The 26,582-nt window shown below is 44.9% G+C and overlaps 1 protein-coding gene across 2 annotated transcripts in view; it reads left to right on the top strand.

The window, feature by feature from the left end:
• Positions 1 to 26,582, top strand: part of stra6 (signaling receptor and transporter of retinol STRA6) — a 230,943-nt gene that overhangs the window by 13,025 nt on the left and 191,336 nt on the right. Inside the window, exons 2-3 of one of the 2 annotated variants that reach the window (XM_031832875.1) lie at positions 21,669 to 21,731; positions 25,531 to 26,298. In XM_031832875.1, the coding sequence (XP_031688735.1) occupies positions 26,210 to 26,298 (89 nt within the window). In that variant the 5' untranslated portion in view covers positions 21,669 to 21,731; positions 25,531 to 26,209. The remainder of the gene's footprint in view (positions 1 to 21,668; positions 21,732 to 25,530; positions 26,299 to 26,582) is intronic. The other variant, XM_031832874.1, reaches the window with a different exon arrangement.

The following is a 26,582-nucleotide window of genomic DNA, read 5'->3' as shown; positions in this document are numbered from 1 at the left end:
TTAGTTCCTGCCAGGCAGCAAGCTACTCTCCTGGGGTTTATTATGGATCCCCATTAGTTCCTGCCAAGGCAGCAGCTACTCTTCCTGGGTTTATTATGGATCCCCTTAGTTTCCTGCCAAGGCAGCAGCTACTCTTCCTGGGGTTTATATGGATCCCATTAGTTCCTGCCAACAGAAGCTACACTCTCTGGGGTTTATTATGGATCCCCATTAGTTCCTGCCAAGGCAGACAGCTACTCTTCCTGGGGTGTATTAATGGATCCCCATTATTCCTGTCAAGGCAGCCTACTCTTCCTGGGTTTATTATGGATCCCATTAGTTCCTGCCAAGGTTAAGCAGGCCTACTCTTCCTGGGGTTTATTAAGGATCCCCATAGTTCCTGTCAAGGTAGCAGGTGACTGCTTCCTGGGGTTTATTAAGGATCGCCTATTAGTTCCTGCCAAGGGCAGCAGCTACTCTTCCTGGGGTTTATTAATGGATCCCCAATTAGTTCCTGCCAGCCAGCAGCTACTCTGCCTGGGGTTATTAATGGATACCCCATTAGTTCCTCCGCCAAGGCAGGCAGCTACTCTTCCTGGGGTTTATATGGATCCCCATTAGTTCCTGCCAAGGCAGCAGCTACTCTTCCTGGGGTTTATTATGATCCCCATGTAGTTCCTGCCAAGCAGCAGCTACTCTTCCTGGGGTTTATTATGGATCCCCATTAGTTCCTGCCAAGCAGCAGCTACTCTTCCTGGGGTTTATATGGATCCCCATTAGTTCCTGCCAAGGCCAGCAAGGCTTACTCTTCCTGGGGTTTATTATGGATCCCCATTTAGTTCCTGCCAAGGCAGCCAGCTACTCTCCTGGGGTTTATTATGGATCCCCATTAGTTCCCTGCCAAGGCAGCAGCTCTCTTCCTGGGGTTTATTAAGGATCCCATTAGTTCCTGCCAAGGCAGCAGCTACTCTTCCTGGGGTTTATTAAGGGTCCCCATTAGTTCCTGCCAAGGCAGCAGCTACTCTTCCTGGGTTTATTAAGGATCCCCATTAGTTCCTGCCAAGGCAGCAGCTACTCTTCCTGGGGTTTATTATGGATCTTCCATTAGTTCCCTGCCAAGGGCAGCCAGCTACTCTCCTGGGTTTATTATGGATCCCCATTAGTTCCTGCCAAGGCAGCACTACTTCTTCCTGGGGTTTATTATGGATCCCCATTAGTTCCTGCCAAGGCAGCAGATTACTCTTCCTGGGGTTTATTATGGATCCCCAGTAGTCCTCGCCAAGGCAGCAGCTACTCTTTCCTGGGGTTTATTTATGGATCCCACTTAGTTTCCTGCCAAGGCAGACAGCTACTCTTCTGGGGTTTATTATGGATCCCCATTAGTTTCCTGCCAAAGGCAGCGGCTACTCTTCCTGGGGTCTATTATGGATCCCCATTAGTTCCTGTCAAGGGCAGCAGCTACTCTTCCTGGGGTTTATTATGGATCCCCATTACTTTCCTGCCAAGGCAGCAGCTACTCTCCTGGGGTTTTATATGGTCCCCATTCAGTTCCTGCAAGGAGCAAGCTACTCTTACTGGGGTTTATTATGGATCCCCATTAGTTCCTGCCAAGGCAGCAGCTACTCTTCCTGGGGTTTATTACGGATCCCCATTAGTTCCTGCCAAGGCAGCAGCTACTCTTCCTGGGGTTTTATTATGGATCCCCATTAGATCCTGCCAAGGCAGCAGCTACTCTTCCTGGGGTTTATTATGGATCCCCATTAGTTCCTGCCAAGGAAGCAGCTACTCTTCCTGGGGTTTATTATGGATCCCCATTAGTTCATGCCAAGGCAGCAGCTACTCTTCCTGGGGTTTATTACGGATCCCCATTAGTTCCTGCCAAGGCAGCAGCTACTCTTCCTGGGGTTTATTATGGATCCCCATTAGTTCCTGCCAAGGAAGCAGCTACTCTTCCTGGGGTTTATTATGGATCCCCATTAGTTCCTGCCAAGGCAGCAGCTACTCTTCCTGGGGGTTACTATGGATCCCCATTAGTTCCTGCCAAGGCAGCAGCTACTCTTCCTGGGGTTTATTATGGATCCCCATTAGTTCCTGCCAAGGCAGCAGCTACTCTTCCTGGGGTTTATTATGGATCCCCTTAGTTCCTGCCAAGGCAGCAGCTACTCTTCCTGGGGTTTTATTATGGATCCCATTAGTTCATGCCCAGGCAGCCAGCTACTCTTCCTGGGGTTTATTATGGATCCCCATTAGTTCCTGCCAAGGCAGCAGCTACTCTTCCTGGGGTTTATTAGATCCCCATTAGTTCCTGCCAAGGCAGCAGCTACTCTTCCTGGGGTTTATTATGGATCCCCATTAGTTCCCTGCCAAGGCAGCAGCTACTCTTCTGGGGTTTATTATGGATCCCAGTAGTTCCTGCCAAGGCAGCAGCTACTCTTCCTGGGGTTTATTATGGATCCCCATAGTTTCCTGCAAGGCAGCAGCTACTCTTCCTGGGTTTATTATGGATCCCCATTAGTTCCCTGCCAAGGCAGCGGCTACTCTTTCCTGGGTTCTATTATGGATCCCCATTAGTTCCTGTCAGGCAGCAGCTACTCTTCCTGGGGTTTATTATGGATCCCCATTAGTTCCTGCCAAGGCATGCAGCTACTCTTCCTGGGGTTTATTATGGATCCCCATTAGTTCCTGCCAAGGAAGCAGCTACTCTTCCTGGGGTTTATTATGGATCCCCATTAGTTCCTGCCAAGGCAGCAGCTACTCTTCCTGGGGTTTATTACGGATCCCCATTAGTTCCTGCCAAGGCAGCAGCTACTCTTCCTGGGGTTTATTATGGATCCCCATTAGATCCTGCCAAGGCAGCAGCTACTCTTCCTGGGGTTTATTATGGATCCCCATTAGTTCCTGCAAGGAAGCAGCTTACTCTTCCTGGGGTTTATTATGGATCCCCATTAGTTCCTGCAAGGCAGCAGCTACTCTTCCTGGGTTATTACGGATCCCCATTAGTTTCCTGCCAAGGCAGCAAGCTACTCTTCCTGGGGTTTATTATGGATCCCCATTAGTTCCTGCCAAGGAAGCAGCTACTCTTCCTGGGGTTTATTATGGATCCCCATTAGTTCCTGCCAAGGCAGCAGCTACTCTTCCTGGGGTTTACTATGGATCCCCATTAGTTCCTGCCAAGGCAGCAGCTACTCTTCCTGGGGTTTATTATGGATCCCCATTAGTTCCTGCCAAGGCAGCAGCTACTCTTCCTGGGGTTTATTATGGATCCCCATTAGTTCCTGCCAGGCAGCAGCTACTCTTCCTGGGTTTATTATGGATCCCATTAGTTCCTGCCAAGGCAGCCAGCTACTCTTCCTGGGGTTTATTATGGATCCCCATTAGTTCCTGCCAAGGCAGCAGCTACTCTTCCTGGGGTTTATTATGGATCCCCATTAGTTCCTGCCAAGGCAGCAGCTACTCTTCCTGGGGTTTATTATGGATCCCCATTAGTTCCTGCCAAGGCAGCAGCTACTCTTCCTGGGGTTTATTATGGATCCCCATTGGTTCCTGCCAAGGCAGCAGCTACTCTTCCTGGGGTTTATTATGGATCCCCATTAGTTCCTGCCAAGGCAGCAGCTACTCTTCCTGGGGTTTATTATGGATCCCCATTAGTTCCTGCCAAGGCAGCAGCTACTCTTCCTGGGGTTTATTTTGGATCCCCATTAGTTCCTGCCAAGGCAGCAGCTACTCTTCCTGGGGTTTATTATGGATCCCCATTAGTTCCTGCCAAGGCAGCAGCTAACTCTTCCTGGGGTTTATATGGATCCCCATTAGTTCCTGCCAAGGCAGCAGCTACTCTTCCTGGGGTTTATTATGGATCCCCATTAGTTCCTGCCAAGCAGCAGCTACTCTTCCTGGGGTTTATTATGGATCCCCATTAGTTCTGCCAAGGCAGCAGCTACTCTTCCTGGGGTTTATATGGATCCCCATTAGTTCCTGCCAAGGCAGCAGCTACTCTTCCTGGGGTTTATTATGGATCCCCATTAGTTCCCTGCCAAGGCAGCAGCTACTCTTCCTGGGGTTTATTATGGATCCCCAATATCACCGTTCTGCCAACGGCAGGCAGCTACTCTTCCTGGGGTTTATTATGGATCCCCATTAGTTCCTGCCAAGGCAGCAGCTACTCTTCCTGGGTTTATTATGGATCCCCATTAGTTCCTGCCAAGGCAGCAAGCTACTCTTCCTGGGGTTTATTATGGATCCCCATTAGTTCCTGCCAAGGCAGCAGCTACTCTTCCTGGGGTTTATTATGGATCCCCATTAGTTCCTGCCAAGGCAGCAGCTACTCTTCCTGGGTTTATTATGGATCCCCATTAGTTCCTGCCAAGGCAGCAGCTACTCTTCCTGGGGTTTATTATGGATCCCCATTAGTTCCTGCCAAGGCAGCAGCTACTCTTCCTGGGTTTATTATGGATCCCCATTAGTTCTGCCAAGGCAGCAGCTACTCTTCCTGGGGTTTATTATGGATCCCCATTAGTTCCTGCCAAGGCAGCAGCTACTCTTCCTGGGGTTTATTATGGATCCCCATTAGTTCCTGCCAAGGCAGCAGCTACTCTTCCTGCGGGTTTATTATGGATCCCCATTAGTTCCTGCCAAGGCAGCAGCTACTCTTCCTGGGGTTTATTATGGATCCCCATTAGTTCCCGCCAAGGCAGCAGCTACTCTTCCTGGGTTTATTATGGATCCCCATTAGTTCCTGCCAAGGCAGCAGCTACTCTTCCTGGGGTTTATTATGGATCTCCATTAGTTCCTGCCAAGGCAGCAGCTACTCTTCCTGGGGTTTATTATGGATCCCATTAGTTCCTGCCAAGGCAGCAGCTACTCTTCCTGGGGTTATTATGGATCCCCATTAGTTCCTGCCAAGGCAGCAGCTACTCTTCCTGGGGTTTATATGGATCCCCATTAGTTCCTACAGCAGCTACTCTTCCTGGTGTTTATTATGGATCCCCATTAGTTCCTGCCAAGGCAGCAGCTACTCTTCCTGGGGTTTATTATGGATCCCCATTAGTTCCTGCCAAGGCAGCAGCTACTCTTCCTGGGGTTTATTATGGATCCCCATTAGTTCCTGCCAAGGCAGCAGCTACTCTTCCTGGGGTTTATTATGGATCCCCATTAGTTCCTGCCAAGGCAGCAGCTACTCTTCCTGGGGTTTATTATGGATCCCCATTAGTTCCTGCCAAGGCAGCAGCTACTCTTCCTGGGGTTTATTATGGATCCCCATTGGTTCCGCCAAGGCAGCAGCTACTCTTCCTGGGGTTTATTATGGATCCCCATTAGTTCCTGCCAAGGCAGCAGCTACTCTTCCTGGGGTTTATTATGGATCCCATTAGTTCCTGCCAAGGCAGCAGCTACTCTTCCTGGGGTTTATTGTGGATCCCCATTAGTTCCTGCCAAGGCAGCAGCTACTCTTCCTGGGGTTTATTATGGATCCCCATTAGTTCCCGCCAAGGCAGCAGCTACTCTTCCTGGGGTTTATTATGGATCCCCATTAGTTCCTGCCAAGGCAGCAGCTACTCTTCCTGGGGTTTATTATGGATCCCCATTAGTTCCTGCCAAGGCAGCAGCTACTCTTCCTGGGGTTTATTATGGATCCCCATTAGTTCCTGCCAAGGCAGCAGCTACTCTTCCTGGGGTTTATTATGGATCCCCATTAGTTCCTGCCCAAGGCAGCAGCTACTCTTCCTGGGGTTTATTATGGATCCCCATTAGTTCCTACAGCAGCTACTCTTCCTGGTGTTTCTTATGGATCCCCCATTAGTTCCCTGCCAAGGCAGCAGCTACTCTTCCTGGGGTTTATTATGGATCCCCATTAGTTCCTGCCAAGGCAGCAGCTACTCTTCCTGGGGTTTATTATGGATCCCCATTAGTTCCTGCCAAGGCAGCAGCTACTCTTCCTGGGGTCGAGCAAAATTAAGGCAGTTTATACAATAAAATAAAATAAAAATACAATGTGTGTGTGTACATGTTGTGTTTAGTGTGTATATGTTCATGTGTGTGTGTTCATGTGTGTTTAGTGTGTATATGTTCATGTGTGTGTGTACATGTGTGTTTAGTGCGTATATGTTCATGTGTGTGTGTACATGTGTGTTTAGTGTGTATATGTTCATGTGTGTGTGTTCATGTGTGTTTAGTGTGTATATGTTCATGTGTGTGTGTTCATGTGTGTTTAGTGTGTATATGTTCATGTGTGTGTGTTCATGTGTGTTTAGTGTGTATATGTTCATGTGTGTGTGTACATGTGTGTTTAGTGTGTATATGTTCATGTGTGTGTGTACATGTGTGTTTAGTGCGTATATGTTCATGTGTGTGTGTACATGTGTGTTTAGTGTGTATATGTTCATGTGTGTGTGTTCATGTGTGTTTAGTGTGTATATGTTCATGTGTGTGTGTACATGTGTGTTTAGTGTGTATATGTTCATGTGTGTGTGTTCATGTGTGTTTAGTGTGTATATGTTCATGTGTGTGTGTACATGTGTGTTTAGTGCGTATATGTTCATGTGTGTGTGTACATGTGTGTTTAGTGTGTATATGTTCATGTGTGTGTGTACATGTGTGTTTAGTGCGTATATGTTCATGTGTGTGTGTACATGTGTGTTTAGTGTGTATATGTTCATGTGTGTGTGTACATGTGTGTTTAGTGTGTATATGTTCATGTGTGTGTGTACATGTGTGTTTAGTGTGTATATGTTCATGTGTGTGTGTACATGTGTGTTTAGTGCGTATCTGTTCATGTGTGTGTGTACATGTGTGTTTAGTGTGTATATGTTCATGTGTGTGTGTACATGTGTGTTTAGTGTGTATATGTTCATGTGTGTGTGTACATGTGTGTTTAGTGCGTACATGTTCATGTGTGTGTGTACATGTGTGTTTAGTGCGTATATGTTCATGTGTGTTTAGTGCGTATATGTTCATGTGTGTGTGTACATGTGTGTTTAGTGCGTATATGTTCATGTGTGTTTAGTGTGTATATGTTCATGTGTGTGTGTACATGTGTGTTTAGTGTGTATATGTTCATGTGTGTGTGTGCATGTGTGTTTAGTGCGTATATGTTCATGTGTGTGTGTACATGTGTGTTTAGTGTGTATATGTTCATGTGTGTGTGTGTACATGTGTGTTTAGTGTGTATATGTTCATGTGTGTGTGTACATGTGTGTTTAGTGTGTATATGTTCATGTGTGTGTGTACATGTGTCTGGGCCTATTGTAACGGTTTGTGTCTCTTCACACATTACATTTTTGTCCTCAGGCCCCTACTCTACTACCACATATTGACAGTTCAAATCCTTGTGTGTGTGTATGTATAGTGTGTGTGTTATCGTGTGTGGGTATGCATGTGTCTGTGTGTGTCTCTTCACAGTCCCCGCTGTTCCATAAGGTGTGTTTTTATCTGCTTTTTAAATCTGATTCTCCTGCTGCATCAGTTACCTGATGTGGAATAGAGTTCCATGTAGTCATGTCTCTATGTAGTACTGTGGAATAGAGTTCCATGTAGTCATGGCTCTATGTAGTACTGTGGAATAGAGTTCCATGTAGTCATGGCTCTATGTAGTACTGTGGAATAGAGTTCCATGTAGTCATGGCTCTATGTAGTACTGTGGAATAGAGTTCCATGTGTCATGGCTCTATGTAGTACTTGTGGAATAGAGTTCCATGTAGTCATGGCTCTATGTAGTACTGTGGAATAGAGTTCATGTAGTCATGTCTCTATGTATACTGTGGAATAGAGTTCCATGTAGTCATGGCTCTATGTAGTAATGTGGAATAGAGTTCCATGTAGTCATGGCTCTATGTAGTACTGGTGGAATAGAGTTCCATGTAGTCATGGCTCTATGTAGTACTGTGGAATAGAGTTCCATGTAGTCATGGCCTATGTAGTACTGTGGAATAGAGTTACATGTAGTCATGGCTCTATGTAGTACTGTGGAATAGAGTTCCATGTAGTCATGGCACTATGTAGTACTGTGGAATAGAGTTCCATTAGTCATGGCTCTATGTAGTACTGTGGAAATAGAGTTCATGTAGTCATGGCTCTATGTAGTACTGTGGAATAGAGTTCCATGTAGTCATGGCTCTATGTAGTACTGTGGAATAGAGTTCCATGTAGTCATGGCTCTATGTAGTACTGTGGAATAGAGTTCCATGTAGTCATGTCTCTATGTAGTACTGTGGAATAGAGTTCCATGTAGTCATGGCTCTATGTAGTACTGTGGAATAGAGTTCCATGTAGTCATGGCTCTATGTAGTACTGTGGAATAGAGTTCCATGTAGTCATGGCTCTATGTAGTACTGTGCACCTTACATAGTACTGTGCATCTTCTATAGTGGGGGTATGTTGGGTGTCTGAGCTGTGTGCCAGTAGTTCAAACAGACAGCTCAGTGATAACCTCTTTTGTAGCATCTGACCACACGTCTGAACAGTAGTCCAGCTGCAACAAAACTAGGGCCTGTTGACCTGCCTTGTTGATAGTGCCGTTGAGATTACTGCTGTAGGTTACTGTTGTAGATTATGCTGTAGGTTACTGTTGAGATTACTGCTGTAGGTTACTGTTGAGATTACTGCTGTAGGTTACTGTTGAGATTACTGGTTACTGTTGAGATTACTGGTTACTGTTGTAGATTACTGTTGTTGGTTACTGTTGAGATTACTGGTTACTGTTGAGATTACTGGTTACTGTTGTAGATTACTGTTGTTGGTTACTGTTGAGATTACTGCTGTAGGTTACTGTTGAGATTACTGCTGTAGGTTACTGTTGAGATTACTGGTTACTGTTGAGATTACTGCTGTAGGTTACTGTTGAGATTACTGTTGTAGGTTACTGTTGAGATTACTGCTGTAGGTTACTGTTGAGATTACTGTTGTAGGTTACTGTTGAGATTACTGCTGTAGGTTACTGTTGAGATTACTGGTTACTGTTGAGATTACTGCTGTAAATTACTGTTGAGATTCTGTTGTAGGTTACTGTAGAGATTACTGCTGTAGGTTACTGTTGAGATTACTGCTGTAGGTTACTGTTGAGATTACTGTTGTAGGTTACTGTTGAGATTACTGCTGTAGGTTACTGTTGAGATTACTGCTGTAGGTTACTGTTGAGATTACTGGTTACTGTTGAGATTACTGTGTAGGTTACTGTTGAGATTACTGCTGTAGGTTACTGTTGAGATTACTGTTTACTGTTGAGATTACTGCTGTAGGTTACTGTTGAGATTACTGTTGTTGGTTACTGTTGAGATTACTGCTGTAGGTTACTGTTGAGATTACTGGTTACTGTTGAGATTACTGCTGTAGGTTACTGTTGAGATTACTGTTGTTGGTTACTGTTGAGATTACAGCAGTAGGTTACCGTTGAGATTACTGCTGTAGGTTACTGTTGAGATTACTGCTGTAGGTTACTGTTGAGATTTGTCACGCCTTGGTCTTAGTGTTTTGTGTTTTCGTTATATATTTGGTCAGGCAGGGTGTGACAGGGGTTTACTGTTGTATTCGTATTGGGTTTTGTAGGCATTGGGATTGTGGTTGATTAGGGGTGTGTCGAGTGTAGGCTTGGCTGCCTGAGGCGGTTCTCGATCAGCGTCAGGTGCTTCTCATTGCCTCTGATTGGGAACCGTATTTAGGTAGCCTGAGTTTCACTTTGTATTTCGTGGGTGATTGTTCCTGTCTCTGTGTAGTGTTCACCAGATAGGCTGTAATAAGTTTCACGTTCCGTTTGTTTGTTTTTGTATTTATTCGTTATTTCATGTACCGTCATTTTTCCATTAAAAACATGAGTAACCACCACGCTGCATTTCGGTCCGACTCTCTTTCAACAAACGAAGAACGCCGTTACAAGATTACTGTTGTTGGTTACTGTTGAGATTACTGCTGTAGGTTACTGTTGAGATTACTGCTGTAGGTTACTGTTGAGATTACTGCTGTAGGTTACTGTTGAGATGACTGCTGTAGGTTACTGTTGAGATTACTGTGGTAGGTTACTGTAGAGATTACTGGTTACTGTAGAGATTACTGCTGTAGGTTACTGTAGAGATTACTGCTGTAGGTTACTGTTGAGATTACTGCTGTAGGTTACTGTTGAGATTACTGCTGTAGGTTACTGTTGAGATTACTGCTGTAGGTTACTGTTGAGATTACTGCTGTAGGTTACTGTTGAGATTACTGCTGTAGGTTACTGTGAGATTACTGCTGTAGGTTACTGTTGAGATTACTGGTTACTGTTGAGATTACTGGTTACTGTTGAGATTACTGCTGTAGGTTACTGTTGAGATTCTTGTTGTTGGTTACTGTTGAGATTACTGCTGTAGGTTACTGTTGTAGATTACTGCTGTAGGTTACTGTTGAGATTACTGCTGTAGGTTACTGTTGAGATTACTGGTTACTGTTGAGATTACTGGTTACTGTTGAGATTACTGCTGTAGGTTACTGTTGAGATTACTGGTTATGTTGAGATTACTGGTTACTGTTGAGATTACTGCTGTAGGTTACTGTTGAGATTACTGCTGTAGGTTACTGTTGAGATTACTGGTTACTGTTGAGATTACTGCTGTAGGTTACTGTTGTAGATTACTGCTGTAGGTTACTGTTGAGATTACTGCTGTAGGTTACTGTTGAGATTACTGCTGTAGGTTACTGTTGAGATTACTGGTTACTGTTGAGATTACTGCTGTAGGTTACTGTTGAGATTACTGCTGTAGGTTACTGTTGAGATTACTGGTTACTGTTGAGATTACTGCTGTAGGTTACTGTTGAGATTACTGCTGTAGGTTACTGTTGAGATTACTGGTTACTGTTGAGATTACTGCTGTAGGTTACTGTTGAGATTACTGCTGTAGGTTACTGTTGAGATTACTGCTGTAGGTTACTGTTGAGATTACTGGTTACTGTTGAGATTACTGCTGTAGGTTACTGTTGAGATTACTGCTGTAGGTTACTGTTGAGATTACTGGTTACTGTTGAGATTACTGCTGTAGGTTACTGTTGAGATTACTGCTGTAGGTTACTGTTGAGATTACTGCTGTAGGTTACTGTTGTAGATTACTGCTGTAGGTTACTGTTGAGATTACTGCTGTAGGTTACTGTTGAGATTACTGGTTACTGTTGAGATTACTGCTGTAGGTTACTGTTGAGATTACTGTTGTTGGTTACTGTTGAGATTACTGCTGTAGGTTACTGTTGTAGATTACTGCTGTAGGTTACTGTTGAGATTACTGCTGTAGGTTACTGTTGAGATTACTGGTTACTGTTGAGATTACTGCTGTAGGTTACTGTTGAGATTACTGCTGTAGGTTACTGTTGAGATTACTGCTGTAGGTTACTGTTGAGATTACTGCTGTAGGTTACTGTTGAGATTAACTGGTTACTGTTGAGATTACTGTTGTAGGTTACTGTTGAGATTACTGCTGTAGGTTACTGTTGAGATTACTGTTGTAGGTTACTGTTGAGATTACTGCTGTAGGTTACTGTTGAGATTACTGCTGTAGGTTACTGTTGAGATCACTGTTGTTGGTTACTGTTGAGATTACTGCTGTAGGTACTGTGCAGATTACTCTGTAGGTTACTGTTGAGATTACTGCTGTAGGTTTACTGTTGAGATTACTGCTGTAGGTTACTGTTGAGATTACTGCTGTAGGTTACTGTTGAGATTACTGCTGTAGGTTACTGTTGAGATTACTGCTGTAGGTTACTGTTTGAGATTACTGCTGTAGGTTACTGTTGAGATACTGTGGTAGGTTACTGTTGAGATTACTGCTGTAGGTTACTGTTGTAGATTACTGCTGTAGGTTACTGTTGAGATTACTGCTGTAGGTTACTGTTGAGATTACTGTTGTTGGTTACTGTTGAGATTACTGTTGTTGGTTACTGTTGAGATTACTGCTGTAGGTTACTGTTGAGATTACTGCTGTAGGTTACTGTTGAGATTACTGGTTACTGTTGAGATTACTGCTGTAGGTTACTGTTGAGATCACTGTTGTTGGTTACTGTTGAGATTACTGCTGTAGGTTACTGTTGAGATCACTGTTGTTGGTTACTGTTGAGATTACTGCTGTAGGTTACTGTTGAGATTACTGCTGTAGGTTACTGTTGAGATTACTGTTGTTGGTTACTGTTGAGATTACTGCTGTAGGTTACTGTTGAGATCACTGTTGTTGGTTACTGTTGAGATTACTGCTGTAGGTTACTGTTGAGATTAGCTGCTGTAGGTTACTGTTGAGAATTACTGGTTACTGGTTGAGATTACTGCTGTAGGTTACTGTTGAGATTACTGTGGTAGGTTACTGTTGAGATTACTGCTGTAGGTTACTGTTGAGATTACTGGTTACTGTTGAGATTACTGCTGTAGGTTACTGTTGAGATCACTGTTGTTGGTTACTGTTGAGATTACTGCTGTAGGTACTGTGAGATTACTGCTGTAGGTTACTGTTGAGATTACTGCTGTAGGTTACTGTTGAGATTACTGCTGTAGTTACTGTTGAGATTACTGCTGTAGGTTACTGTTGAGATTACTGCTGTAGGTTACTGTTGAGATTACTGCTGTAGGTTACTGTTGAGATTACTGCTGTAGGTTACTGTTGAGATTACTGGTTACTGTTGAGATTACTCTGTTGAGATTACTGCTGTAGGTTACTGTTGAGATTACTGCTGTAGGTTACTGTTGAGATTACTGCTGTAGGTTACTGTTGAGATTACTGCTGTAGGTTACTGTTGAGATTACTGCTGTAGGTTACTGTTGAGATTACTGCTGTAGGTTACTGTTGAGATTACTGCTGTAGGTATGTTGAGATTACTGCTGTAGGTTACTGTTGAGATTACTGCTGTAGGTTACTGTTGAGATTACTGCTGTAGGTTACTGTTGAGATTACTGCTGGTAGGTTACTGTTGAGATTACTGTGTAGGTTACTGTTGAGATTACTGCTGTAGGTTACTGTTGAGATTACTGCTGTAGGTTACTGTTGAGATTACTGCTGTAGGTTACTGTTGAGATTACTGCTGTAGGTTACTGTTGAGATTACTGCTGTAGGTTACTGTTGAGATTACTGCTGGTAGGTTACTGTTGAGATTACTGCTGTAGGTTACTGTTGAGATTACTGTGTAGGTTACTGTTGAGATTACTGCTGTAGGTTACTGTTGAGATTACTGCTGTAGGTTACTGTTGAGATTACTGCTGTAGGTTACTGTTGAGATTACTGCTGTAGGTTACTGTTGAGATTACTTGCTGTAGGTTACTGTTGAGATTACTGCTGTAGGTTACTGTTGAGATTACTGCTGTAGGTTACTGTTGAGATTACTGCTGTAGGTTACTGTTGAGATTACTGCTGTAGGTTACTGTTGAGATTACTGCTGTAGGTTACTGTTGAGATTACTGCTGTAGGTTACTGTTGAGATTACTGCTGTAGGTTACTGTTGAGATTACTTACTGCTGTAGGTTACTGTTGAGATTACTGGTTACTTGTTGAGATTACTGCTGTAGGTTACTGTTGAGATTACTGCTGTACGGTTACTGTTGAGATTACTTGGTTACTGTTGAGATTACTGCTGGTAGGTTACTGTTGAGATTACTGCTGTAGGTTACTGTTGAGATTACTGTGGTAGGTTACTGTTGAGATTACTGCTGTAGGTTACTGTTGAGATTACTGCTGTAGGTTACTGTTGAGATTACTGGTTACTGTTGAGATTACTGCTGTAGGTTACTGTTGAGATTACTGGTTACTGTTGAGATTACTGTGGTAGGTTACTGTTGAGATTACTGCTGTAGGTTACTGTTGAGATTACTGGTTACTGTTGAGATTACTGTGGTAGGTTACTGTTGAGATTACTGCTGTAGGTTACTGTTGAGATTACTGCTGTAGGTTACTGTTTGAGATTACTGTTGTAGGTTACTGTTGAGATTACTGCTGTAGGTACTGTTGAGATTACTGCTGTAGGTTACTGTTGAGATTACTGCTGTAGGTTACTGTTGAGATTACTGCTGTAGGTTACTGTTGAGATTACTGCTGTAGGTTACTGTTGAGATTACTGCTGTAGGTTACTGTTGAGATTACTGCTGTAGGTTACTGTTGAGATTACTGCTGTAGGGTACTGTTGAGATTACTGCTGTAGGTTACTGTTGAGATTACTGCTGTTGGTTACTGTTGAGATTACTGCTGTAGGTTACTGTTGAGATTACTGCTGTAGGTTACTGTTGAGATTACTGTGGTAGGTTACTGTTGAGATTACTGCTGTAGGTTACTGTTGAGATTACTGTGGTAGGTTACTGTTGAGATTACTGCTGTAGGTTACTGTTGAGATTACTGCTGTAGGTTACTGTTGAGATTACTGCTGTAGGTTACTGTTGAGATTACTGCTGTAGGTTACTGTTGAGATTACTGCTGTAGGTTACTGTTGAGATTACTGCTGTAGGTTACTGTTGAGATTACTGCTGTAGGTTACTGTTGAGATTACTGCTGTAGGTTACTGTTGAGATTACTGGTTACTGTTGAGATTACTGGTTACTGTTGAGATTACTGCTGTAGGTTACTGTTGAGATTACTGCTGTAGGTTACTGTTGAGATTACTGCTGTAGGTTACTGTTGAGATTACTGCTGTAGGTTACTGTTGAGATTACTGCTGTAGGTTACTGTTGAGATTACTGCTGTAGGTTACTGTTGAGATTACTGCTGTAGGTTACTGTTGAGATTACTGTGGTAGGTTACTGTTGAGATGACTGCTGTAGGTTACTGTTGAGATTACTGTGGTAGGTTACTGTTGAGATTACTGCTGTAGGTTACTGTTGAGATTACTGTGGTAGGTTACTGTTGAGATTACTGCTGTAGGTTACTGTTGAGATTACTGGTTACTGTTGAGATTACTGTTGTAGGTTACTGTTGAGATTACTGCTGTAGGTTACTGTTGAGATTACTGCTGTAGGTTACTGTTGAGATTACTGCTGTAGGTTACTGTTGAGATTACTGCTGTAGGTTACTGTTGAGATTACTGTGGTAGGTTACTGTTGAGATTACTGTGGTAGGTTACTGTTGAGATTACTGTGGTAGGTTACTGTTGAGATTACTGCTGTAGGTTACTGTTGAGATTACTGCTGTAGGTTACTGTTGAGATTACTGCTGTAGGTTACTGTTGAGATTACTGCTGTAGGTTACTGTTGAGATTACTGCTGTAGGTTACTGTTGAGATTACTGTGGTAGGTTACTGTTGAGATTACTGTGGTAGGTTACTGTTGAGATTACTGTGGTAGGTTACTGTTGAGATTACTGCTGTAGGTTACTGTTGAGATTACTGTTGTAGGTTACTGTTGAGATTACTGCTGTAGGTTACTGTTGAGATTACTGCTGTAGGTTACTGTTGAGATTACTGCTGTAGGTTACTGTTGAGATTACTGTGGTAGGTTACTGTTGAGATTACTGTTGTAGGTTACTGTTGAGATTACTGCTGTAGGTTACTGTTGAGATTACTGCTGTAGGTTACTGTTGAGATTACTGCTGTAGGTTACTGTTGAGATTACTGCTGTAGGTTACTGTTGAGATTACTGCTGTAGGTTACTGTTGAGATTACTGTGGTAGGTTACTGTTGAGATTACTGCTGTAGGTTACTGTTGAGATTACTGCTGTAGGTTACTGTTGAGATTACTGGTTACTGTTGAGATTACTGGTTACTGTTGAGATTACTGTCATACAAAAATCTCAAAGTATCTGAAATGTATATTGTTGTCATGATGTTCTTCCTGTAACCTAAAACAGTTCTGATTCCACTAGCAGGGGTTTGTTAGCGTTCCAGATATATAATATTCCATTTACCAGACACTTTTATCCAGAGTCTTGCGTACATGTGGTCCTGGAAATCAAACCCACTACCCTGGTATTGCAAGAGCCATGCTCTACCAACTGGGTTACAGAGGACCAAAGATGACTGGAGATGAAACCCACTACTCTGGTATTGCAAGAGCCATGCTCTACCATCTGGGTTACAGAGGACCAAAGATGGCTGGAGATGAAACCCACTACTCTGGTATTGCAAGAGCCATGCTCTACCATCTGGGTTACAGAGGACCAAAGATGGCTGGAGATGAAACCCACTACTCTGGTATTGCAAGAGCCATGCTCTACCATCTGGGTTACAGAGGACCAAAGATGGCTGGAGATGGAGGCTAAAACATACCGTTCATGTTTGGATTGTTAAAGAAGTAGAGGATCAGTGATCCAATCACCTCTATTTTGTCAAGGATCTTGTCTTTGTTTCTGGTGCTTTATTTCAAAGGACCTGTTGGAGTTAGTAGTAAGTAGTAACTCTACACACACACACACACACACACACACACACACACACACACACACACACACACACACACACACACACACACACACACACACACACACACACACACACACACACACACACACACACACACACACACACACACACACACACACACACAAACACACACACACACACACACCTGATAGCTGTCTGGCGTGATCAGGCCGGCATCCCTCTGATGTCATTCCAAGGCTTCATTCTTTGTTCAGCGACCTCTTTATTTGTCAGGCCTGTCTTTTCTTTGTTCAGGAGCTTATTTGGCCCCCTAGTCCAGACACTGGTGGCATCCCAAATGTCATCCTAGCCCATATAGACTGCACTATTATTTACCAGAGCACTATGGGCCCTGTAGGGACTAGGGTGCCATGTGGGATGCAGCCTCTGTTTTCTCAGGAGTGTTAGTACTTAGTAGGAGTGTTTTTCTTTTCAGTCTTTCACTGTAATCCTGTAATGAGTGAACCCCTGACGCGGAGATTGGGTTGCAAAACCAACCAGCATAGTCTCAACACACACACACACACACACACACACACACACACACACACACACACACACACACACACACACACACACACACACACACACACACACACACACACACACACACACACACACACACACACACACACACACACACACATACATACATACGCACACAGGAGGTAGGTAACTGGCCTCTAAGTGTTACAATAGCTCCAGTACCCAACCGTAGGTCTCTCCTTCTGACACTGGTTCAGAAACACACTGTTCTACATATTCCATTCAACCTTTTCTGTCGCACCACGGCTGTGTTCGTTAGCCACCAAATGGAAGAGAATGAAACAGAATAAGAATATAGCATCTGACTGTTCAGTAAGAACTGATTTTCATTTTCTGTTGCAAGGCGTTTGGCTTTTTCTGTTGCCTAGTTACACACGACCTATGACCAATGACAGCGTTGCTTTGTTGGCTCCTCCCCAAAATAAATGCTCTTGTCTTTTCCTACAACGACTGACAGTTGGTAAATAGTTTCAGAACTATTCAACCTTGGGTAAATACTTTGTTGAGGGAAATATTCCCTTCAGAGGTATTCAACCGAGGGTATAGTTTGTTGAGGGAAATATGTTGTTGTCTCACCTACCTATCTTAAGATGAATCCATTGATTCAGAGGTATTCAACTGGGGGTACTGTAGGGAGTCAGTCAAAAAATACATAAATAATGTAAACTGGAATAAATACAAAATGTATTTAAATGTTTTAATGAATATCACAACCAACAACAAAATAAACACATTTTTAATTACATACCTTTAGTAGAAAAGAGGGGAATATCTTCATTCTAATGATTTATCCACTCCTAATTGGAGCCAATTACACTCACTGGAGTAGCCTGAAGACCCGACTGTCATGCCCTGACCTTAGCCTTTTATTCTCTAATTGCGTTAAGTCGGGGTGTGACCAGGGTGGGTAAATCTAGTTTTTGTATTTCTATGTTGGCCTGGTATGGTTCCCAATCAGAGGCAGCTGTCTATCGTTGTCTCTGATTGGGGATCATATTTAGACAGCCTTTTCTCACTGGGTTTTTTGTGGGATCTTGTTTTTGGTTAGTTGCCATAGTTTCACATTTCGTTTGTGCTTTATAGTTTTTTTTGTGCCGGTTCAGTGAATAAATATGTTGAACCACGCTGCATTTTGGTCCGACAATCCTTACAACGACATTCGTGACATTCGTGACACCGACGTTGAATTCACAAACAGTGAAACCCAGGCTACCTAAGTATGATTCTCAATCAGAGACAACTAACGACACCTGCCTCTGATTGAGAACCATACTAGGCCGAACACAGAAAAACAACCTAGAAACACAAAACATAGAATGCCCACCCAACTCACGTCCTGACCAACTAAAACAAACAAATAACACAAGAACTAGGGTCAGAACGTGACAGACAATATACACATAGGAAAGTAGAATTACGTCAACTTTTCAAACTTCTAGTGCTGCTTTCAGATTTCTACCACTTGAAGCACAGAACCAAGCACAGAATGTAAACGCGTGTGCATTTATTTTCATTTTGTCGGCATGCTTCAAGTGATAGAGATCTGAACTCACAAACAGAGCTTTGAAAAGTTGACGGAATTATACTTTATACTTTAGTAAAGTCATAGCGTCTATATACAGCATATTTTAAAGACACGTGATGGAAACAGGAAGTGTTGGTACATTTTTATAAATGTCAACAGGCAACTTTTTGTGTTGTGTTGGTAAGATGAAGTATGTGTCAAATTGTGATGGAAACGATTTCTTGCGCAATTGTTGATATTCATATTGTGGGACATCTTGATGATGATGTAAAGATGTACGCTGAGAGTCGGGAAGCACGTTCAGGGAGGGAGTGTTTCAATAAATAAACACAACGTAATGCAAAACAAGAAACACGAACACCGCAACGACATGACACTGAAACAGAAACAATAACACGAGGGAATGAACCAAAGGGACATCATGTAGGGAAGGTAATCAGGGAAGTGATGGTGTCCATGTAAGTCTGATGACGAGCAGGTGCACGTAACGATGGTGACAGGTGAGCGCCGTAACGAGCAGCCTGGTGACCTAGAGGCCAGAGAGGGAACACACATGACAGTACCCCTTCCCAGACGAGCGTCTCCTAACCGCAGGACGCTGACCAAAATGACGATCCTGGGGATCAGGAGCAGACCGGACACCTCTGCAGAGGCGAGGGAATCCTGTCAATCCGGCTGAGACACAGGAGAATGGCAACCTAGAGCACCGGAGAGAGCATACCTGACGGTACCCACTCTCCAGCATATTCGGCTCCAGCCACAGGACGCCAACCCAAGAGACGGTCCCGGGGATCAGGAGCGGAACGGTCACACCTGCTGATGCGTGTGAACCTGTCGCCGGCAAGGATGCTGGAACCTGACAGACTGGGAGCCAGGCGATCCGACTGAGGCACGAGAGCCTGACGAGCCAGTGGACACAGGGGAGCCAGGCGATCCGACTGAGGCACAAGAGCCTGACGAGCCAGTGGACACAGGGGAGCCAGGCGATCCGACTGAGGCACAAGAGCCTGACGAGCCAGTGGACACAGGGGAGCCAGGCGATCCGACTGAGGCACGAGAGCCTGACGAGTCAGTGGACACAGGGGAGCCTGGCGATCCGACTGAGGCACGAGAGCCTGACGAGCCAGTGGACACAGGGGAGCCAGGCGATCCGACTGAGGCACGAGAGCCTGACGAGCCAGTGGACACAGGGGAGCCAGGCGATCCGACTGAGGCACGAGAGCCTGACGAGCCAGTGGACACAGGGGAGCCAGGCGATCCGACTGAGGCACGAGAGCCTGACGAGCCAGTGGACACAGGGGAGCCAGGCGATCCGAATGAGGCACGAGAGCCTGACGAGCCAGTGGACACAGGGGAGCCTGGCGATCCGACTGAGGCACAAGAGCCTGTAGCGGCTCCCAGACCCAACGTCATTCCACCTGACACACAAAAACACCACTCTCTGATGCTTCCCTTAGGTGAGGCGTTATTCTGTAACGATGTGCGCTGAGAGTCAGGAAGCAAGTTCAGGGAGTGACTATATTAATAAATAAAGGTAACATAAATGTTAATTAATCAGGGAAGTGGTGGAGTCCAGGTGAGTCTGGTGATGCGCAGGTGCACGTAATGATGCCATAACGAGCAGCCTGGTGATGAAGAGGGAGCAGAAGAGGAAGCCGAAGAGGGAGCCGAAGAGGGAGCACACATGACAGATGTGCACTACTTCATAACGCCTTTAATCCTCAGTCTGATAGAAATACACCGCTGGTGGGAAAATTAGCAGATTTTGTGTCAATCAAGCCCAAAAGTCCAGAGGCAACATACCCTTCCACCTACAAGTCCAGAGGCAACATCCCCCTCCACCTCAAATGTAGAGGCAACATCCCCCTCCCCTTCCAAGTCCAGAGGCAACATACCCCTCCACCTACAAGTCCAGAGGCAACATCCCCCTCCACCTCCAAGGTAGAGGGAACATCCCCCTCCAAGGTAGAGGGGACCTCCCCCTCCAAGGTAGAGGAAACATCCCCCTCCAAAGTAGAGGAAACATCCCCCTCCAAGGTAGAGGAAACATCCCCCTCCAACTCCACCTCCAAGGTAGAGGAAACATCCCCCTCCAAGGTAGAGGAAACATCCCCCTCCAACTCCACCTCCAAGGTAGAGGAAACATCCCCCTCCAACTCCACCACCAAGGTAGAGGAAACATCCCCCTCCAAGGTAGAGGAAACATCCCCCTCCACCTCCAAGGTAGAGGAAACATCCCCCTCCAACTCCACCTCCAAGGTAGAGGAAACATCCCCCTCCAACTCCACCTCCAAGGTAGAGGAAACATCCCCCTCCAACTCCACCTCCAAGGTAGAGGAAACATCCCCCTCCAACTCCACCTCCAAGGTAGAGGAAACATCCCCCTCCAACTCCACCTCCAAGGTAGAGGGAATATCCCCCTCCAACTCCCCCTCCAAGGTAGAGGAAACATCCCCCTCCAACTCCACCTCCAAGGTAGAGGGAATATCCCCCTCCAACTCCACCTCCAAGGTAGAGGGAATATCCCCCTCCAACTCCCCCTCCAAGGTAGAGGAAACATCCCCCTCCAAGGTAGAGGAAACATCCCCCTCCAACTCCACCTCCAAGGTAGAGGAAACATCCCCCTCCAAGGTAGATGAAACATCCCCCTCCAAGGTAGAGGAAACATCCCCCTCCACCTCCAAGGTAGAGGAAACATCCCCCTCCACCTCCAATAAATCAGTCTACTGTTTCCTTCTTTCTCTAGTAATTCTCCCTGAAATGGTTTACAATGAGATCCTGAAGTAGTTCCCATCTTCTGCTGACCCTTAATAGTCTTTGTTCTGGAGCAGCATGCGTTCTACCTTCAAAACCCTTCATAGTTTTACAACAAACTGATTTGCAGAAAAATGTCCTAAAATTAGAAACTGAATTGGTTCTTCGGTTGATCCTTCGTCTTTAAATCCAATGTACTGCACTCTGTATTGAACTTGCCCACAATGTCCAATGTACTTCACGTGTACAAAGACCACTACAATGTACAAAGACTGCAGTGTGGAAAGAAAAGCTACAGTCTTAATCTCAGTCAGTTGGCAGGTAGCCCTGGCGATTAGAGCATATGGGGCAATAACCAAAAGGTTGCTTGTTTTAAATCCTCCGTTCTGCCCTGAGCCCCCACACAACTTCTCCCCAGGCACCAATGATGTGGACTTTGGTTAAGGCAGCCCCCAAACCACCTCTTCGATTCAGAGGGTTGTATGTGGAAGACACAAATATTCTTTAACATGTCTCCTCCCCTTCATCTACACAGGTTGAAGTGGATTCACCTGGTCAGTCTGTGTCATGACAAGAGCAGAGGTTCCTGTATGAGCCTGTATGTAAAACTTTTTGTAAATGTTTATCTGATGTAGATTAAAGAACTGCGATCATTTAGTATATGGAACTCCTTCTTGATGGTTAATGTGCGGTGTTACGTGTGTGTGTGTGTTTATTTGTGTGTGTGTGTGTGTGTGTGTGTGTGTGTGTGTGTGTGTGTCTGTGTGTGTGTGTGATGCTTGTTTCCCTATAATGTGTGTGGTCTCAGGTTGTGCTGCTGTCTGACACATTCTAGTTTGACTCATCCAGGCTTGGTAGGAAGGTAACCTTACACAAAGAGAGATAATGACCCTGTCTGTGACAGAGAGGAAACCCCACAGTGTTAGTCATTAATGTTATCACTATGGAACATTTAACTGTCAGCAGGAGCTACCCACACAATCCCTGTCATGATGGGGTTTATAAATGTCTACCTACCTGTCCTCTGTCTCTCTCATCCCTCCCTTCTCATTTCACCATACAACTCTCTACCAGCTACAGGTCAGTAACATTCAGTCTCAGGTCAGTCACAGGTCTAGTCTCAGGTCTAGTCACAGGTCTAGTCACAGGTCTAGTCACAGGTCAGTCACAGGTCAGTCACAGGTCAGTCACAAGTCAGTCACAGGTCAGTCACAGGTCTAGTCACATGTCAGTATCAGGTCAGTCACAGGTCTAATAACAGGTCAGTCACAGATCTAGTCTCAGGTCAGTCACAGGTCTAGTCACAGGTCTAGTCACAGGTCTAATAACAGGTCAGTCACAGGTCTAGTCTCAGGTCAGTCACAGGTCAGTCACAGGTCTAGTCTCAGGTCAGTCACAGGTCAGTCACAAGTCAGTCACAGGTCAGTCACAGGTCTAGTCACATGTCTAGTCACATGTCAGTATCAGGTCAGTCACAGGTCTAATAACAGGTCAGTCACAGATCTAGTCTCAGGTCTAGTCACAGGTCAGTCACAGGTCAGTCACAGGTCTAGTCTCAGGTCTAGTCATAGGTCAGTCACAGGTCTAGTCACAGGTCAGTCACAGGTCTAGTCACAGGTCAGTCACAGATCAGTTACAGGTCTAGTCACAGGTCAGTCACAGATCAGTTACAGGTCTAGTCACAGGTCAGTCAGTAACAGTTAAAGAAAACTATAGGGTTGTATAGGGTTAGGGTTGTATAGGGTTAGGGTTGTATAGGGATATGGTTGTATAGGGTTAGGGTTGTATAGGGTTAGGGTTGTATAGGGTTAGGGTGTATAGGGTTAGGGTTGTATAGGGTTAGGGTTGTATAGGGTTAGGGTTGTATAGGGTTAGGGTTGTATAGGGCTAGGGTTGTATAGGGTTAGGGTTGTATAGGGTTAGGGTTGTATATGGTTAGGGTTGTATAGGGTTAGGGTTGTATAGGGATATGGTTGTATAGGGTTAGGGTTGTATAGGGCTAGGGTTGTATAGGGTTAGGGTGTATAGGGATATGGTTGTATAGGGTTAGGGTTGTATAGGGCTAGGGTTGTATAGGGTTAGGGTTGTATAGGGTTAGGGTTGTATAGGGTTAGGGTTGTATAGGGTTAGGGTTGTATAGGGATATGGTTGTATAGGGTTAGGGTTGTATAGGGCTAGGGTTGTATAGGGTTAGGGTTGTATAGGGTTAGGATTGTATAGGGTTAGGGTTGTATAGGGATATGGTTGTATAGGGTTAGGGTTGTATAGGGCTAGGGTTGTATAGGGTTAGGGTTGTATAGGGTTAGGGTTGTATAGGGCTAGGGTTGTATAGGGTTAGGGTTGTATAGGGTTAGGGTTGTATAGGGTTAGGGTTGTATAGGGTTAGGGTTGTATAGGGCTAGGGTTGTATAGGGTTAGGGTTGTATAGGGCTAGGGTTGTATAGGGTTAGGGTTGTATAGGGTTAGGGTTGTATAGGGCTAGGGTTTGTATAGGGTTAGGGTTGTATAGGGTTAGGGTTGTATAGGGTTAGGGTTGTATAGGGCTAGGGTTGTATAGGGTTAGGGTTGTATAGGGTTAGGGTTGTATAGGGCTAGGGTTTTGTATAGGCTAGGGTTTGTATAGGGTTAGGGTTGTATAGGGTTAGGGTTGTATAGGGTTAGGGTTGTATAGGGTTAGGGTTGTATAGGGCTAGGGTTTGTATAGGGTTAGGGTTGTATAGGGGTAGGGTTGGTATAGGGTTAGGGTTGTATAGGGCTAGGGTTGTATAGGGTTTAGGGTTGTATAGGGCTTAGGGTTGTATAGGGTTAGGGTTGTATAGGGTTAGGGTTGTATAGGGCTAGGGTTGTTATAGGGTTAGGGTTGTATAGGGTTAGGGTTGTATAGGGCTAGGGTTGTATAGGGTTAGGGTTTGTATAGGGTTAGGGTTGTATAGGGCTAGGGGTTGTATAGGGTTAGGGTTTGTAGGGTTAGGGTTAGGGTTGTATAGGGTTAGGGTTGTATAGGGCTAGGGTTGTATAGGGTTAGGGTTGTATAGGGTAGGGTTGTATAGGGCTAGGGTTGTATAGGGTTAGGGTTGTATAGGGTTAGGGTTGTATAGGGCTAGGTTTGTATAGGGTTAGGGTTGGATAGGGCTAGGGTTGTATAGGGTAGGGTTGTATAGGGCTAGGGTTGTATAGGGTTAGGGTTGTATAGGGCTAGGGTTGTATAGGGTTAGGGTTGTATAGGGCTAGGGTTGTATAGGGCTAGGGTTGTATAGGGTTAGGGTTGTATAGGTTAGGGTTGTATAGGGCTTAGGGTTGTATAGGGTTAGGGTTGTATAGGGCTAGGGTTGTATAGGGTTAGGGTTGTATAGGGCTAGGGTTGTATAGGGCTAGGGTTGTATAGGGCTAGGGTTGTATAGGGCTAGGGTTGTATAGGTTAGGGTTTGTATAGGGCTAGGGTTGTATAGGGTAGGGTGTATAGGGCTAGGGTTGTATAGGGCTAGGGTGTATAGGGTTGTATAGGGCTAGGGTTGTATAGGGCTAGGGTTGTATAGGGCTAGGGTTGTATAGGGTTAGGGTTGTATAGGGGTTAGGGTTGTATAGGGCTAGGGTTGTATAGGGTTAGGGTTTGTTAGGGCTAGGGTTGTATAGGGCTAGGGTTGTATAGGGCTAGGGTTGTATAGGGCTAGGGTTTGTATAGGGCTTAGGGTTGTATAGGGCTAGGGTTGTATAGGGTAGGGTTGTATAGGGCTAGGGTTGTATAGGGCTAGGGTTGTATAGGCTAGGGTTGTATAGGGTTAGGGTTGTATAGGGTTAGGGTTGTATAGGGTAGGTTGTATAGGGCTAGGGTTGTATAGGTTAGGGTTGTATAGGGCTTAGGGTTGTATAGGGCTAGGGTGTATAGGGTTAGGGTTGTATAGGGCTAGGGTTGTATAGGGCTTAGGGTTGTATAGGGTTAGGGTTTATAGGGCTAGGGTTGTATAGGGCTAGGGTTGTATAGGGTTAGGGTTTTACAATTCTGGTTACTTTCCTAAAATGTCTAGCCTAGTTTTGCTAGCCTAGTTACAGGCAACTGTACAGGAGGGTTGTTCCGGTCTGTTGCTGCCACTATGTTCCATCAGTCAGGATGTATGAATGAGAAGATGGAAGGCAGGGATCTTTATTGAACACTGATAACTGATGTGATATCCAGTAATAACCCAGCCCGGGCAAACACACAGGAAGAATCTCTAACCCCACTAAGCTGCAGGTGGGACAGAAGATTAGCTGATTGGCTGCTGAAACTTTCTGTCCCTACTTTAATTTCACACTCTTCTCTCTCTCTCTCTCTCTCTCTCTCTCTCTCTCTCTCTCTCTCTCTCTCTCTCTCTCTCTCACACACTCTCTCACTCTCTCTCTCCCCTCTCTCTCCCCAGTGTCCCAGTCTGGTTGGTAATCCTCGTCTGAAAAAAGCCTGTTGTGGCGTGGGACTGAGAAAAGGGGGTGAGATAGACAGACAGACAGACCCAGCCTGCAGTACGGAGCCGCAGCCTCGAAGCCAGGAGCCACTCAGCAAGGACCTGTCACATCACAGTACTGCAGCCCCACAGAGGACCCAGGCACCTGAAGAGCGAGAGAGAAGAACAGAGAGCAAAAGAGAGCAAAAGAGAGGAGACCAATCACAGGGTACGGCGAGGGCACCACACCACATCACACCAGCCAGAAATGCAAACACCACCAAACTTTTGGAGAAACGACTCAACTTTTTTCCTCTTGATCAAAAGGAGACCTGTGCTGAGTTACATAGTACCTGATAGTTGGGTGAACAGCAGTGTTATACTGTTCTAGAGTGAGTTCTAGGGTGATCCGAGAGTGTTCCTGAGAGTTCCGGGAGAGTTCCAAACGTGTTCTAGAGTGAGTTCTAGGGTTATCCGAGAGTGTTCCAGAGAGTTCCGGGAGAGTTCCAAGCGTGTTCTAGAGTGAGTTCTAGGGTGATCCGAGAGTGTTCCCGAGAGTTCCGGGAGAGTTCCAAGCGTATTCTAGAGTGTTCTATACAGTGTTCTAGAATCTTTTCATCGGCCATAGGATCTGTGGGAACTAGAGCCAGACAGCAGGATGAGTGCCACTGAAGACATAGCAAAGGACTACTATGACTACCCTGATTGGAACATGGAGAACCCTGTGCCTACCAAGGTCCCAGCTGAGTGAGTACTGTTAACTCTTATTATTCCAGTTGTACAATCTCTGTTGTTCCAAACATTGTTGTTTCATTGTTCTCTACTACTTGTTGTGGGCTTGTGACTTGGTTATCAGTGAAATCCTCTCCCTAATCCTTTCGTTGTATCAATGTTTAAAGTGTCCACCAAGGTCCCAGTCAAGTGAGTACACAGCAATGACATCTCTATGGGAGTAACTGTATTATACCATTCTGGATGACAACCCCATCCATATGAGAATGCACTTCTTGTTGTTTCATAGTTCGACTTTT

The sequence above is a fragment of the Oncorhynchus kisutch genome, linkage group LG10 (assembly GCF_002021735.2).
Source record: "Oncorhynchus kisutch isolate 150728-3 linkage group LG10, Okis_V2, whole genome shotgun sequence".
In the NCBI taxonomy this organism is placed as follows: domain Eukaryota; kingdom Metazoa; phylum Chordata; class Actinopteri; order Salmoniformes; family Salmonidae; genus Oncorhynchus; species Oncorhynchus kisutch.
Note: the sequence above shows the minus strand (reverse complement) of the source record. Positions and strands in the feature narration are given on the sequence as shown.